The 16,620-nt window shown below is 41.3% G+C and overlaps 1 protein-coding gene and 1 pseudogene across 2 annotated transcripts in view; one reads left to right on the top strand and one right to left on the bottom strand.

Moving 5' to 3' along the window:
• The window catches only part of TIAM2 (TIAM Rac1 associated GEF 2), a 110,121-nt gene that overhangs the window by 43,116 nt on the left and 50,385 nt on the right, over positions 1 to 16,620 (top strand). For both annotated transcript variants that reach the window (XM_068551744.1, XM_068551742.1), the window contains 4 exons: positions 1,089 to 1,193; positions 1,375 to 1,453; positions 5,291 to 5,383; positions 5,955 to 6,215. In XM_068551744.1, the coding sequence (XP_068407845.1) occupies positions 1,089 to 1,193; positions 1,375 to 1,453; positions 5,291 to 5,383; positions 5,955 to 6,215 (538 nt within the window). The remainder of the gene's footprint in view (positions 1 to 1,088; positions 1,194 to 1,374; positions 1,454 to 5,290; positions 5,384 to 5,954; positions 6,216 to 16,620) is intronic.
• Positions 3,408 to 3,595, bottom strand: LOC137769722 (small integral membrane protein 30-like; annotated as a pseudogene).

Genomic DNA, 16,620 nt, shown 5'->3' with positions numbered 1-16,620 from the left:
AAAGTGGTGTAAACTTTGAATTATTTTGATTGGATCCTAAATAGTTTTATCAAGTTTCTCCAGATTAAATGAGTTACTTGGTACCATCCACAGTTGCTTCATGGAGATTGTTATGAGATGGTGTTTTATTCATTATGCAAACTGGGTTTTATTTTGAAAAGGAAGTTTATGATACATTTTCAAGAGAGCCCTCTGAGATCCATGAAGCAGACTCAGCAACATCAAATCAGATGCTTTCAGACCACCAGATGGCGCAGTAGAGCTGAAATATTTTTAAGTTTGCAGAGAAAGTGCAAATACGTGAAATGGTAAAAAAGTCATGTAGAGTTTGGTAACTCTTTACCACGAACACTGACTTGCTAGATCATCGTTCATTTCAGTCCTCCTTTGTCACTTTGACTTACGCCTTAGGATTCCAGACATTTATACACACAGGTTATAATCATGAATTTAATTTCCTTTCACTCCATTATGTCAGGTGTTTATTCAGACAGCAAACAGTATTGTTCGATAGCAATGATATTACTTATTAAGTCGGTAAGTATTCGGATAGAGGAGGTCAGAAGTAGTGGGTGAATTAGACCCAGTTAGAACAGAGGCCTGAGATAATTTGTCATCGTTGAAAATGTGTCTGAGAGAGAATGTGTGCGTGTATACACCTTTCCTTGTGAAAAGTGGTTGGAATAGGAAATTCCTAATTCTGAAGTCTGTAGAATATGAGATGGTTGACATTTCACAAATTTCCCTACTTCAGTAACAGGAAACAACTTAAAGTTAGGTGCAGTCAATCTATAAAAAGAGAGCACTTGCTGATGATAAGATATATTCTACTATCAGATATCTATGACCATACTTCTTCAAATTACCTCTCTTGCTTTTAGTGATAAGCGGTATCATTTAGAGAAAACCTTAAAAATAATTATTTGTCCCTTTTTTTCTTTTTTGCATACTTAAATTTGAGCTCTTATGTAGATTTAAACTCAGCAAATTATATATTTCTTTTAGAAATTTCCACTTTGATTTTTAATGAACAATGATGCATTTAGAAAGAACATTTAACACCTGAATAACTGTCTTTTTCTTCGTAGATGAGGCAGTTGGAACCCAGCCACTATGGCCTACAACTTCGAAAATTAGTGGACGAGAACGTTGAGTACAGTATTCCTGCACCGTATGAATATATGCAAGAGCAGGTGAGTGGGCTTTGGCTTCAGAAAGGGATATCTGAACCCCGTCCGTGGCCCCTTAATTTTAAAAATATGTAACCTGGGAGGAAAATTCTGTTTAAATTGGCATCTAGTTTGGAAACAATCAAAATAAATTTCCAGGTATTATGACATCAAATCCTCTGATTTTGGTTTTTACCTTTTGTAGGTTTATGATGAAATAGAAGTCTTTCCACTAAGTGTTTATGACGTGCAGCTCACAAAGACCGGGGGTGTGTCTGACTTCGGTAAGGATAAGGAGCTCCCTCACCAGAGAACCGTCTGGTCTGTCCTTGCCTAGCTTTGCCCCAGTATCTTTGGACCTAATATTTTTTCTTTACATTTTCAGAAACTATGACAATAGTTTCTGAGCTTCCTTTCTCTTTCTTCATTTCTATTGACTTATATTAGTGGGCTAAAAAGGTATGCATTACTATTAGGGAAAAATGCCAAAGTAATTAAAAGGAATGTATGTAAAAATTGAAGAGAAATTTGAAATGATGGTGATAATAACAACACAGTGGGTTTATAGTGTGCTGGAGGCGGTTCTGAGCTGATTAACTGCTGATTCATGTAACAGTTCTTTTTGTCTCAGTGTCTTTGCTCTTAGCTTTTCACCCACCTGGACGGCTCCCCTCATTTCTCCCTCCCCCAATCCCTCCTCTCTGAGTGTGTAAATCCGACCTGTCCTTCAAGAACTAACTAAAAGTCTGACTTTCTTGAAGAAGGCTTATCTGATTGCTTTGCCTTCGGTTTAACAATTAAGGGTCAGTGTTACCCAAATCACTTCATAGCATTTATTTATTTAACTTACATAATGGGTTTATATTTAATATAGTACTTCTCACCATGGAAATGTTACTCAGTTAATATAAAGATTGTTTTTGTTAAACATTAACTCTCTTCTCCATTTCTTTTTTTGTTTTTTTTTTAAATAACTTTATTTATTTATGGCTGCATTGGATCTTTTTTTTTAATTTTTATTTATTTATTTATTTATTTATGGCTGTGTTGGGTCTTCGTTTCTGTGCGAGGGCTTTCTCTAGTTGCGGCGAGCGGGGGCCACTCTTCATCGCGGTGCGCGGGCCTCTCACTGTCGCGGCCTCTCTTGTTGCGGAACACAGGCTCCAGACGCGCAGGCTCAGTAATTGTGGCTCACGGGCCCAGCTGCTCTGCGGCATGTGGGATCTTCCCAGACCAGGGCTCGAACCCGTGTCCCCTGCCTTGGCAGGCAGATTCTCAACCGCTGCGCCACCAGGGAAGCCCCTGCATTGGATCTTTGTTGCTGCACCCGGGCTTTCTCTAGTTGCAGTGAGTGGGGGCTGCTCTGCGTTGTGGTGCACGGGCTCTAGGTGTACAGGCTTCAGTAGTTGTGGCTCGTGGGCTCCAGAGTGCAAGCTCAGTAGTTGTGGCGCACAGGCTTCAGTAGTTGTGGCACATGGGCTCAGTAGTTGTGGCTCACAGGCTCTAGAGCGCAGGCTCAGTAGTTGTGGTGCACGGGCTTAGTTTTTCCACGGCATGTGGGATCTTCCCGGACCAGGGCTCGAACCCGTGTCCCCTGCATTGGCAGGCGGATTCTTAACCACTGCACCACCAGGGAAGCCCCTCTTCTCCATTTCAATGTCAATATAAAGTATTTTTTTTACATTAAACCTTTTCTCCATTTCAACATTAGATACGTGGAATACGTTTTTCTAAACTTTTTCCCCCACAAAGAGGTAAGTTTTGTTTTTTGACCAACTGTATTTAATATCTAGGTGCAGTATTAACTTGGGAGATAACAAAACAAAAATCCATTAAAAATATGGAGAAAAGACTCCTCAGTGATGCAGGAGGCCGTGATTATAACTGAACAGTGGCAGTTTCCTAGGATTCTGGGCAAGAGTTTTCTTCTTCCTATTGAGAATTCTGAAACTATGAAATATTACTTATGCAAAGTTCAGCCATCTCACTTCTTTGACCTTCTTTCTAACTAGCAAATGCAAATTACAGACGGCATTTTTCAGTGCATTATTTGTTGTGAAGAAAACGTTTTGTTTTCCATTTAACATAGTATATCAGTTTGTTCCTATTTATAGGGAAATAACCAAGACCATGAAACTACCCTATTTACTGCTTCTTGGGAACTTTCAGACACCAAAGCTCAGTTCTGAACCTCAGTAGCACAGAGGTTTTCAGGGCAAGGTTTGATTCAGGAGGCCCTTCAAAGTCACATCTGTCCATTTCTCTTTCGTGCACACACCCCCAAACAAGCACAAATGCCTGTAATGCTGAGAACCACACCTAATGAGAGCGATTGCATCTCCGGCTTCTGCTCTTGGTGCTGCAACAGGCGGCACCAAAAGCAATGAAAAGAGGACTAGGAACAGTTGCGTTGAAACTGAGGTCATGATGTTGAGATCTTGAGGTGACTGGTTCTTGAAGGCTGAAGGTTTCAAAGCAAGTGGTATTTGTTTAATTCTATCAGTTCAGGACGCTGAGGCTAAGAGGTTCCACGTGACAGCGCCTTCAAGGAAGCAGCCATTCACTGCGTAGCGTTTAATTCTTGCATTTCTGTCTGTCTGTGTTTAAACTTGGCTTTCAGCTCTTTATAGACTGTGCTCGTGTCTTAAAGTTCCTTCCTATCTTTTGCCTTTTACCATAGGAACTTGATAATTATATAATGGTCAGTAAATATCTCCATAGAAAGATTATTTCGTGTTAGATAATATTGACATAATTATTCTCCTTAAAATGACTCAGGCTGATTAAATCCTAGTCATTGTAATATGTTAAGATTTCCTTTTTATGATTTGTTCTTTTTTTTACTTGATAAAATTGACATGTTCTTTGTTTCTTAATTTTACGTCATCTGTTAGGCCCCAAGTGTTATGTTGGTTTTTCCTCTGAAGCCCACTGAGCATTTTGTCTATGTTTCTATCGGCCTTTACTCTACTCTCCACAGTCTCCATTGGTGAATCTTCTTTAAATTTGAATGACTGAAGGAAGATACTTGAAAAGATAACTTTTTGGTGACCACAATCTTCTGGGCTCTGCCTGAGCACAGAAGAAACAGGCGACATGCCTTTCTTCCTATTGTCAAGGAACTCCCAGTATTATGGGACCAAGACATGGAAGCGTGTGTTCCCACCATGGAATCACAGACAAGGGCATGGAGTACAGAGGGCGATGCATTCAGAGAAGGGCCGTCTCTCCTGGTTGTCTCATGTAGTCCTATTTCGGGCGAGCACTGTATCCATTCAAGTATTTTTCCACCTACTTAAATTGCCTAGCCCCATATAGAGTTGTTTCTGAACAAATATTTTGTATTGAAGTGAACTTACTTTATTTTAATAAGACTATTTTTTGTCTCAACTTTTAAAAAAAATTTAAAAAAATTTAAATGGTGGTAAACTACACATAACATAAAGTTTACCTTCATAACAATTGTTAAGAACGGTTAAAATGACAATTCAGCGGCATTAAATACATTCATATTGTTGTGTCACCATTAACAGCATCTATTTCCAAAACTGTTTTTGTCTTGCAAAACCGGGACTCTGTTAAACAATAACTTCCCGTTCCTTTCTTCCCTCAGCACCTGGCAACCAACCTTCTATTTTTTGTCTCTATAAATTTGACTGCTCTAGCCCCTCATATAAGTGGAATCATACAGTATTTGTTCTTTTGTGGCTGGCTTATTTCATGTAGCATAATGTCCTCAAGGTTTGTGTTGTAGCGTGTGTCAGAATTTTCTTCCTTTTTCTGAGTGAAGGTATTGCATTGTATGTCTCTACCACGTTCTGTTTTTCCATTCCTCTGTCCATGGACAGCTGGGTTGCTTCCACCTTCTGGCTGTTGTGAATAATGCTGCCCTGAACATGGATATATTGTCTCAACTTTTGAATAAGGCTGTGCACTCATTTTTCTTACACCTTTAGATCTGACACTTTCCCCTTTTTCTGCCCCTGCTAGATACCAAATAGTTGTAATTTAGACTTTCTAAACATACCATACTTCTGAGAATAGATGGTCAAAGAAGGTACTGCCCATTGATTTAGTGTGATGAATTTAGACTTGTTCTCTCCTTTTATTTTCATTCCTAGGGTTTGCAGTGACCGCGCAGGTGGACGAACGTCAGCATCTCTGCCGCATTTTTATAAGTGATGTTCTCCCGGATGGCCTGGCGTATGGGGAAGGTCCGTGTGGCTCACGGTGTCTCTGTTCTCTCTTAATTCTGTGCAGTGCAGTCTGGCTAGTGAAATTTTCTTATGATGATTTTGTCAGAAAACAATTTCTCCTAGAATTTTAAAGTAAACTTAATGGTTGAATTGAAAATGCATATGCATATACATATACATATACATACACACATATATGTATATATATAGAGAGAATTTGTGTGTGTGGTTTTGAAAGAGAGAGAGAGTATACACACACACAGTACACATGCATATGTACAGACAGATGGAGCCGGCCAGGCAGACAGACACAGGCAAATGTTATTTCCCAGGGCACTGAACATCACATAGAGGAATAGTTAATTTGAGTGACTCTCAAACTATTTCTGCTAACAACTAGTCTGAGAGAGCTGAAATTTGTTATCAGTGGAATCCGAATACTACACATTTTGGCACTTTCTTTTAAAGTGGCAACAGAACAGTCCCTGCGAACGCTAGACGGCTCGAGTTTGCAGCTGTCTTTCATCTTAAAATGTTTCCCTCAGTAATATCTCTCTCTCTTCTTCCTCTGTGTCCCCTTTCTCGTCAGGGCTGAGAAAGGGCAATGAAATCATGACCTTAAATGGGGAAGCCGTGTCTGATCTTGACCTCAAGCAGATGGAGGCCCTGTTTTCTGAGAAGAGTGTCGAGCTCACTCTGATTGCCAGGCCGGACACAAAAGCAACTCTGTGTTCTTCCTGGTCAGACAGTGACCTGTTCTCAAGGGACCAGAAGGGTCTGCTGCCCCCTCCTAACCAGTCCCAACTCCTGGAGGAATTCCTGGATAACTTTAAAAAGGATACGGCAAATGGTGAGGTTTTGTTCTTTCTTCCTTCACTGCTGGTATCACCAGCTAATATTTTTAGGCTGTGATTTTGCTTGCAAACTGAGATTATTTAAGCTATTCAAAGAATGTTTTCTCATTTCTTAGAAGAACACAGATGCCAACCAAGTAGATTTGATATAAAATTCCATGCATTTTAGTAATTATCTCTTTTAGTGAAAATAGAAAATAATGGTTTTTGCACAAAATAACTTTCTTGAAAATTGCAGTCTTAAAAAAAAATCACCCATGATATTTAGTATTGTAATTACTTTGTTACTGAAGGAGATGAAAGCCAGCATAAATGCCAAAGTTGATTTTTCTATTCAATTGAGTGTAAGGCAAAGGCATTTTGCAGTAATTTCTTGGGTTCTAAGAAGGGTTGATGCAATTCAGTTCTTTAACTCTTTTGTTGAGTACTGCTTCCTCAATAAACTGCGAACTTTTCATGTAGGTCATGAATTCTAAAATTTTGTAAAGGCCTAAAAATGAAAAATTGTATGCCAGCTTATTTTTCTGAAGGTGAGATTTCCATGTAAGGCAATCATTTGAAGGTTTGAATTTCTGAGTTTATTATTCATGCATATTTCATATTTTGTAGTCAAGTAAATTAGGGGCTCCAGCTCACACTGAAAACCTGTGGTTTCCTTCTGTACCCCTGGAGGGAGCTGGCCAAGCCCCCATAGGAGACCAAGCGTGAGGTCTTATGTTACAAGCACACAAAGTAATTTTTATACTTAATGATAATGATAATAGATTTCCAATGGAAATCTCTGCATGATTACCAAAAATGAATGAAAAACAGAAAGAGAAGCTGTTAAGATCAATTTAATTATAAAACAAGTTTATTAGGTCATTTTTGGAATTAAAAAATCAGATTGTAAGATTTGTGATTCAGTAAGGTATATACTGCCTTTTCCTCCTCTCTTGAGGTTTCCCTCCAATTTAAAATGCCATTACATTGACTGTTGACATATAAAAGCGAGTGTCATAAAACCAAACTTATGATGGAACTAATTAATTCCTTGGCTATATTAGGGCCATCATTCGGCCACCCTGGGCTGCTCTTACAGGTCTGAGTATTCTACATAAGACATCGTGTGTCCACTCGTTGGACTCATTATTCTTGAGGGATACATTCACTGCCTGTTATATCTCTATGTATTTTATCATAATAAGAAATCACTGCAGAATCAATAACACTTTTGGTACTTAGAGGAATGAATTTCTATAGAAAGTAGCAGACGAGGCAAATTCACCTTTTTTTTTTTTTTTTTTTTTCCCAAACAGTTAAGGATCAAGCAGGTCAGTTAATCTTGTTTTTCACTTTTTTTTTTTTTTTTTTTTGGCAAGGAAACAGCATAAGAGGAGGGCCTGGATGTTGTTAGATGGCTGCTAGAGTTCTTGTCCTAGGGACCCATTCTTATGGGTTACGCTTTTGTAACGTACCTAAGGATACCTGTGTCAGTGTGTGCAGGCGGCTGAGCTTAGCCTGTGGCAGGGCTTCTCCACCCGGGTCTGAACTGTGTATGCCACAGGTGCCGGCACGGATGCAGTGCACGTACCTCGGCTCATCCCTCCCTGGACGGGTTGTCACCGCCCTGTCTTCCTGGTGAGACCGTGCCCTGTGGTCATGAAGCATCTTCTCCCCAGGGATTTACTGTCTGTCCCCTCCACTGCTCCAGAGTAACGTGCCTGTGTTGGAAACAAAACAGCCAGGATGGACTGCTTTTCCAAATGCTTGGCAAATACGGAATTTATTTCTTTTCTTTTTTTTTTTTCTCTATCAATTTGTTGTTTTTTTCTTAGAACTGTCGTTGATTTACAGTGTCGTGTTAAGTTCTGCTGCACAACAAAATGATGCAGTTATACATATGTATACACATTCTTTTTCGTGTCCTTTTCCATTATGGTTTATTACAGGATGTTGGATTTAGTTCCCTGTGCTCCACAGCAGGGCCTTGTTGTTTGTCCATTCTGTATAGAATAGTTTGCATCTGCTAACCCCAAACTCCCAGTCCTTCCCTCCCCCACCCCCCTCCCCCTTTGTTTGTTTTCTTTTTTGAAGTAGTTGTGTAGCTTGTGAAGGAAGTTAAATGCCTGTGAGTGAACATCTCAGAAGGAAGCGTGTCCGTTTTTAAGGTCGGGGGCGTGTCGGGGGGACGGAGGGAAGAAGATAAGGGAGAGGAGAGAGAAAAGAGGGAAGCTCTCAGCTGAGCCTACCATCGTGATGGCACGAGAAGCCCGTGTTCGTGGAAGTGGGGAGGTGGATGGCGTGGTGACAGGCAGGCAGGCTTTGAGTCCCACCTGGGCTTGAGTCCGGGCCTGCCCTTCACAGCTTGTGTGACCTTGGGGGCAGCGCTCAGCCAGGGAGGAGTGGGCATCGGTGGGTGGCACCCCAGCTGCGCTGTCCCCTGCCAGGACAGTTCTGGGGTGCACCCCACAGTTCTTCAGAGGCCCCTGTGGAGTTGATTCCTCCTGCACGTGGAACCTCATTTCACACCGTTTATGGGCTGTCTGCCCTCTGGTCTCACTGGCCTCACTCCCTCGCTTGGGCTTCTTGAGATCACCTTCTAGATAAACTTCTGTACCCACGACCTTGGCTCAGACTCTGCGTCTGGGGGAGCCCAAATGAGGACACCGAGCCTTGATGCCTCATCTGGAAGATGAGGCTTCCGTCCCTGCCCAGCGGGCCGCTGTGAGCTTGAGCTAGTCGGTGTCTGCTCAGGTCCAGCCCGGCTCCTATGGGGCAGGAGACCTGAATACGGGAGTCTCCCCTCCCCTCCCCCCATCCCGTGAGCTCACTGCCTCATTGAAGGTCACCTTGACTTGCTTTGGTGATGAATTAGGAAACAGTAGTCCCACTTTCATGCTAAAAAAAAAAGGTTTTAAAATTACACAAATAAAAGAATTTAAGTGATTTTTGAAAAACAATTTTTCATACAACTTGGAATGATACTTAGGAGTGGTCATTTCAGAGTCTGCCTTTCCCTAAATTTCATGTGCTCTCAGCGTTACCAAAGGCAGCCTGGTACTTGAAAAGAAGGAAGCTTTCCCTGTTTTATTTTCCCGAGAAGCCAATCCTTTGCCTGTTGATAAAAACCACACAGCTGGCTCTCTGGAAGGGAAGGCCTGGTGTTTTTGTTTGTTTGTTTGTTTTGAATAGAAACTGTAAGAACGCCAGAAGGTGGAGAAAGAAGAAGCCCTCGGCAGCTGTTTTGGGTATATCTTAACTGTCTGGGCTGAATATTCACTGAGCCCTGTTGGGTGTTTAAAATATGCAAGACCGGAGGGTAAGCGACGTGAGTTTAGGACTTTTGGTCTCCTTTGGTTTTAGTCAGGTATCCAGAAATTCATGTTTGTTAGCTTTAGTCTCTTGCTCAGGTTTGAGCTGGGGAAAACAAAAACAAAAACAAAACCCCTCTTATTATATATAAGCGAGTGAAAGAAATGGTAGTAATGGTGACACGTCCCATGGAACTCGGGCAGGGATTGAGTTGCTGTTCAGGTTCCATGCTTTTCTAGAAAAGAAGCATCCTAGTGGTGTTTGAGACTCATGGATGTGAATAGTGTTTAAGGAAATGGTTCTCAGACTTCATAGTGCTTAAGACTCACCCGATGAGCTTGTGAAAATGCCAATTGCTGGGTCCTGCAATCAGAAAGCCCCCTTCAGGTGGTCTGGGGTAGTGCCAGCTCTGTCGTGGACCAGGCCTCGCTCACATTGTCAAGGCCAGTAGTCTGAAGGAGGTGGTCTGATCCTCAGCAGTAGGACCTACCCTTCCCTGAACGCTTCTGTGCCCAGCGCTTGAGAATTAAACAAGATAATGTGTAAAAAGTTCTCAGCAAATGACAGCGATTATGCCTGTGTGCTGATAGTCTCTCAATCAGGGAATCCCACGCCCCTAGGCCCACCACTGTCCTCAGTGCAATCAGGAGGCAGCACGCAGTATTCTCAAATGAGCAGTTCCCCTCATTGGTTCTCAGCCCACCCTCAGGAGACAGTCACATTCAGCGGATTGATACACTGAGAAGCAAAGAACTTACAACAGTCAGCGGCTTTACTGTGATATTCCCCTGACGCTGTGGGGAGTGGAATGGGCAGGGAAGCACCGAGAAGTGATGGGTGTTCACTACTAAGTTCCTTTGTATCCTTAGAAATGAATGACCATTTGATTCCTGCCTGTAAGCGTTTGAATTTCTGTTCTAGTTCTCTATAGGAGAGAGAGAGAAGAAATGTCTAGAGGCTGTATTTGACTTGAGAGGAAATATCGTCTGTAAAGACTTTTTATAGAGAGAATTAGTTTTACCGCTGGAATTCCCCAGAGAAGCCGATGTTATTTTTGAGCCAACAAGGCCACTATTGAAGGCATCAGACGTGCCAGCCCTGTTGATATTGGGTTCCTGTTAATGCTGTTTTTGATTTATATTGAAAATCCCTTTTCCAGTGTATGCCATCTTTTGAAAAATTTCAAAAGCTTTTAAGAGAGTCTTATCGGGCATAGACTTCCTGAGCAAAGCCTTTATGTAAACATTGAACTTGATGTGGCATTAATGTATTCTCCATCTATAAACAGCTGTTCATGTGGCCTTGTTAGGATTGGGGTATATTTAACAGGAGACAAAAATAGAAAAGACCTATGTTCCTGCTTCCATTTAGATAATGTTAGCCCAGCAAATGCTTCTTACTGGATGATGAAGGTAATTGCAGCCTGAGGTTCTTTTTTTAATTCCCCATCCGACTTTGAATCACTCTTTTTAAATTGCTGTATGAGTAGTGTAGAGTCTTAGTCTACCAGAAGCCACTTAGATGCAAATTTGCTCTTCGGAATGAATTGCTCCTGGGAATGTATGTGTCCATTATACAGCTTTCACCAGGGGAAGAATTATAGAGCCAGCTCTGATGTGGCGAACCCACTTTTTCCTGTTTATGAGAGTGAGGGCATTTCGGCTCCCATAGCCTGGTTTAGGATGACTAAGAGCAATGAGCTCAGAAAATGCCCTGTTTGTGTGTGAAACTGCTGTTACTGAGTCTCTCTGGCTGACACCCCAGATCCCCAGATGTCAAAACATATTCAAGTTCTTAAAGATGGTTGGCGTACGTAAAAAATTTTTTAAAAATCTGGGTGGGGGGCTTCCCCGCTGGCGCAGTGGTTGAGAATCTGCCTGCCAAGGCAGGGGACACGGGTTCGAGCCCTGGTCTGGGAAGATCCCACATGCCGCGGAGCAACTAAGCCCGTGAGCCACAACTACTGAGCCTGCGCGTCTGGAGCCTGTGCTCCGCAACAAGAGAGGCCACGATAGTGAGAGGCCCGTGCACCGCGATGAAGAGTGGCCCCCGCTTGCCACAACTAGAGAAAGCCCTCGCACGAAACAAAGACCCAACCAACACTGCCAAAAATAAATAAATAAATAAATAAATAAATAAATAAATAAATAAATAAATAAATAAAGTAGCTATTAAAAAAAAATGAATCATTATAAAAAAAAAAAACAAATCTGGGCGGGAAATACTGATTTTACCACGACACAGAGAACTTTGCTCTCAGAGTTCATAGTTTCTTATGATGGTGCCGAAGGTAGTTTTCAATTTCATCAGCAGAAGTGAGCAATGTGGCTTTCTGTTAGCAGTAACTATGGTCCTTGGGTGCTAATTCCCTTATGAAACTTAGTGTTGTTATTGGGGAATTTGTTTTCCTCTTTCCCATATTCATTCATTTATTCACTTGTCTGTTTAACAAATAAACAATAACTTTTTGCTAAATGTTGCAGGTATATAAAAATGAGTTAGTTGTTATTTTTTTTTTTACCTTCAAGGAGCTTATAGTTGAGTAGGAAAAGTAAAACACTTGTAAATAATAATCCACGTTTGAAAAAAAAACTTTTCAATGAAGAGAACTAGAGGTCCACCTCAGAGGTAGAATTCCCACTGATTTTTCTGTTTGTTTCTGCTGGGAGCTAAGGGGTCCCCAAAGAGACGTGTGAGAATTGGAGAAAGGTTAGCATTTGATCTGAGCGTGTTAGGTGGGCAGGTTGTGGATTGGAAGGTGTGTGGTGGAAGCGGGAGAGCATTTCATGGAGAGCATGTGACCTGCGAGACAGGCCCAAAGCAGAGGTCACCTGGCTCTGTGCGAGTGGGAAATAACATTGGAAAGTCTGTTGGGGCCAGATTGTATTAAAACCCTGAATTCCTGGGGTTTTTAACAAATATATCATGGCAGGTAGCTGAAGAAACTAGCGAGTATTGCCTTACTTTCCCCTGCCTTAAAAAAAAAAAACCAGAGAATTTGTCTGGTCATTTAAGGAACACTAAAGTGTGGCTCGAAATCCTCCCAGGGTAGATACTCCACCTTCCGCATACTGGCTTTATTATTCCACTGCTAGAGCTTCATTCCTTTGGCTCTTACAGTATTGTTATTTTTAATGATCCAAAGTCCCTTGTAAAATAAAGACTCAAATAAATGTTTTTTGGGGAAAGAGTGAATCAATGAATTATATCAGTGCCCAGAAAAACAAAGTGCTCCTCAACATCGTGACGCTGTGTCCACTAGCGGCGTGGTCCTTGCAGGTCCCCTTTAGGGACGTGGCTGGCCTCAGGCCAGGCTGGCTGGTGGTGAGCAGATACCCGTAGCACCAAGGATGAGACAGTGTCGGAACTGAGGGAGAAGCTGGTGAATAAAACTTGCTGGCATTTTGAGTAAAACCAGTCCTGTGTTCTCTGTCCTAATGTAACATGCAAATTCATCTTTCAGGTTAAAATCTACAGAATTCTCTGAGGAACACAGCATGCAATTTCTGTTGGCTATATCACTTTTAATAGCCATTTGAAAGTTGGGATGATTGGATCAAATACAGTCTCCTGTTCATGCTAAGTGAGCCAGGTCTCTATGAGGTAGTAGTTCTGTAAAACTGTTACCTATTGTTGGAAAGAGGAAATGTTATATAGCCTGTTACATAAAAGGAAAAAAAAGGTCTGACTCTTCCTGTGGATGTTACCAGTACTGATTGCCAAATGATGCTTGTTTGTTGGAAAGGGGAAATGTTACATAGCCTGTTACATAAAAGGAAGAAAAAAGGTCTGACTCTTCTGTGGATGTTACCAGTACGGATTGCCAAATGATGCTTGTCTGCATTTCCATTTTTTCTTCCCCTTCTTTTGTAAATGAATTATGTTCCTGACTTTATTCCTCCCTATGAAGGAATTGAGACTCAGGAAGGACCAAGTATAGACATCTCCCTTTTAGCTCTCACTTCTAGAGACAGCTATATGTGGCTGTATCTTTAATTTTTTTGGATTGGTAATACATGGGCATGATATGAAATTCCAGCAGTATACAAGGTTAAACTGTGATAGATAAGTCCCCCTAAGCTATGTAGTCACGTGGTTAAGAGCACGGACACTAGCCAGACACCCTGGGTGCGAGCCTTGGCTCCAGGCTCGCCCGCTTACTAGCTGTGTGGCCTTGGTTGGGCAAGTCACTTACACTCTCTGTGCTGAGTGTTTGCAACTGTAAAGTAGTTTAGGATTTTGGATCATGGGATCAATGAACTAATACCTGGAAAGAACTAGACCGTGCCTGGCACAGAGTAAAGGCCGTGTAAGTGTTAGTTAAACAAATAAAAGAGATAAATTTCTCCCACCCTGTCCTTGGCCACCCAGTTTCTCTCCCAGAGGTAATCTTTGTGCTTAGTTTCTTTCTCATCCTGGCCTGGAGACCCTTAAATGTTGGGGGAAATGGTGGGGTAATTTTCTCCTTGGCTTTAACTGCATTATCTTCATACATGGCTTGTGGTAGGCAGAATCATGGCTCCCCCAGGAATGTCTACATCCTAATCCCTGGAGCCTGTGAATATGGCAAAAGGAACTTACATGGCAAAAAGGACTTCAAAGATGTGATTAAATTAAGGACCTTGAGATGGGGAGATTATCTTGGATTATCTGGACGGGCCTAATCACAGGGTCTTTATAAGAGAGAGGCTGGAGAGTCAGAGAAGATGTGACGACATAAGCAGAGATTGAAGTGATGCAGGCCTGTGAGCCAAGGAATGCAGGCAGCTTCTGGAAGCTGGAAAAGGCCTGGAAACATTCTCTCCTTGAGCCTGCACATGAAATACAGCCCTGCTGACCAAGTTTAGTCTTCTGACTTCCAGAACCAGTAAGATAATACATTTGTGTTTATGCGTCAAGCACTGTGTTTGATGGCAGAGATACAAAATAAAGAACCACAGTCCCCACTTTTGGGGTGGGCAGACTTTGAGGGGTAGATGTGTGAATAGACAATAATCAGTCCACCATGATAATGGCTCTGATTCTGCAGTTGCTAAACTTGCTGGTCTCCAGATCCTTTACTGTAAAAAGTTATCAGGGACCCCAGAGAGCTTAGTTATCTGGGACTCCAAAGAGCTTAGTTGTATTACTATCTATCCGTATTTAGTATATTAGAAATTTAAACTGAGAAATTTTTAAAAATCTATTAAAGTTTATTTTAACGTAACAACAATGAATACACTTCATGTTAACACAATAAGCATATTTCTAAAAATGAACTAGTTCTCCAAACCAAAATCATGTATGTATCAGTGAGAAGAGTAGTATTGTTTTACTTTTGTGCAAATTTCTTGAATGTGTATCTTAATAGAAGACAGCTGGATTTTTACATCAGCTTCTGCATTTAGTCTGTTGCACTGTGTTGTTTTGGTGGAAGTGATTTGAAGAAAACTCAACCTCACATAGATTTGTAGTCGGAAAAGGGAGGAGTATTTTAATAATCCTTTCAGATAGTTGTGGATATTCTTATTTAATATTACACCAAAGCTCAACAAGAGGTAGTTCCTTCAATGTTAGTTGCAATGTGGAATCTGAAACTTTATTGGTGGACTTTCCTTACTTTGTCACATTAAAGTCCATTGGCCTATCCTGCACTTTGAATGGATCTTTTACTCATGTATTATTTTATAACATGCAATGGTTATTTCCAAAATATTAGGTCACTTGGTTATGCAGACCTTTCAAATACGGACATTTTATTATATAACATTAAAAATCACATTCATTAATATCACCTCCAATCTCATTGGAAAGTATTGGGAAGCTGTCAAGCTCATGGTGGTGAACACAAGTTTTCCAAAATTCCAATTTTTGCTGGAAAGTTTGAATTATATCTACAAATACTGTCATTTTTTTCCCCTTGGAAATGACAGGCTCGTTTTGCTCATTAAAAAAAAAAATTTTCTATCGTTTTCTTGAGTAAAAATTGTGTTTTGTGAAAAAAAAAAAGCAGTTGCTTCAGCTTGCAACACCATATAAGTGCTTTTTCTTGAAATAACCATTGCAGAAGAGCTGTTTGGATACTTCCTAAGTGTGTTCCCAAGGTCTGACGTTGACTCGGGAACACGCGGGACCATCCCATGTATCTGAGCAGAGAAGTGACATGATCTGACCAGTGTTTTAAAAGAATCAGTGACTGTTGAGAATGAATGGACTGTAGGAGGCCAGGGTGGGACAGAGGCTTTTGCAGTGACCAGGCGAGAGGTGATGGTGGCTTTGTTCTCAGTGGTCGCGGTGGAGGTGGAGCCAACAGAACTTGCTCAGAGATGGCTGTGTGGTGTGAGGGAAGGAGAGGAGGCCAAGGAGGACTCCCGGGTTTTGCCTGAGCAATGGAAAGGATGAAATTGTCAGCAATTAAGATGGGGAAGCTGTCTGTGAAGCGGTTTTGGCAGATGACCAGGAGTTCATTTTGGAACACCTTGTGTTAAGCCTCTGTATTTATAGTGAATATCCCACCTGTTTCCAAATGGTTTTAATGGCTTATACTGAAAGCCATCCATAAAATCCCACAACTCATCAAAGGTAACCACATAAAGGGAAAAAGAGGAGATTTGAGTGACAACTTGCCGACTTTAAAGATTTTCACTCATAGTGTAAGGCAAACACATGTTTGTTTATAGGAGAAAACAATGAAGTTTGAAATTCAAGTGCTGCAAATTAATTCCTTTCATTTCAAACAATTCAGTTATGATTTTTGCAGCTTATAAATTTATTTCTGATCCTACAGGACTCAGCTCTGATTCTCTTTTTATAAATTGTCCAATCCCATGCAAATCCCTTTAGCTCTGGGAAAATTTATTTGCTAAGAGACATATGCAATTGTCAGCAAAATTATTTTGTGTCTTCTGTGAGGAGCCCTGACCAGCTGCCCCAGGACGGGGGCAGATGCTGTGCCACGTGGAACAGTTTCTAGAATGTCCCTTCCTCCCCAAAGTTTCCCAACGGGCTTCTGAGGGAATCCGGAATTTCCAGTGAAGCACTTCGAAGCTTCTAAACAGAAGGGCATGCTATTGTCAGCTTTTCTGCCTTTACCTTTCCAACACTAATTATTTACTCCTAAATTGCTAT

Source organism: Eschrichtius robustus, chromosome 9 (assembly GCF_028021215.1).
Source record: "Eschrichtius robustus isolate mEscRob2 chromosome 9, mEscRob2.pri, whole genome shotgun sequence".
Lineage (NCBI taxonomy): Eukaryota > Metazoa > Chordata > Mammalia > Artiodactyla > Eschrichtiidae > Eschrichtius > Eschrichtius robustus.
This window is presented reverse-complemented; position numbering and strand designations above follow the sequence as displayed.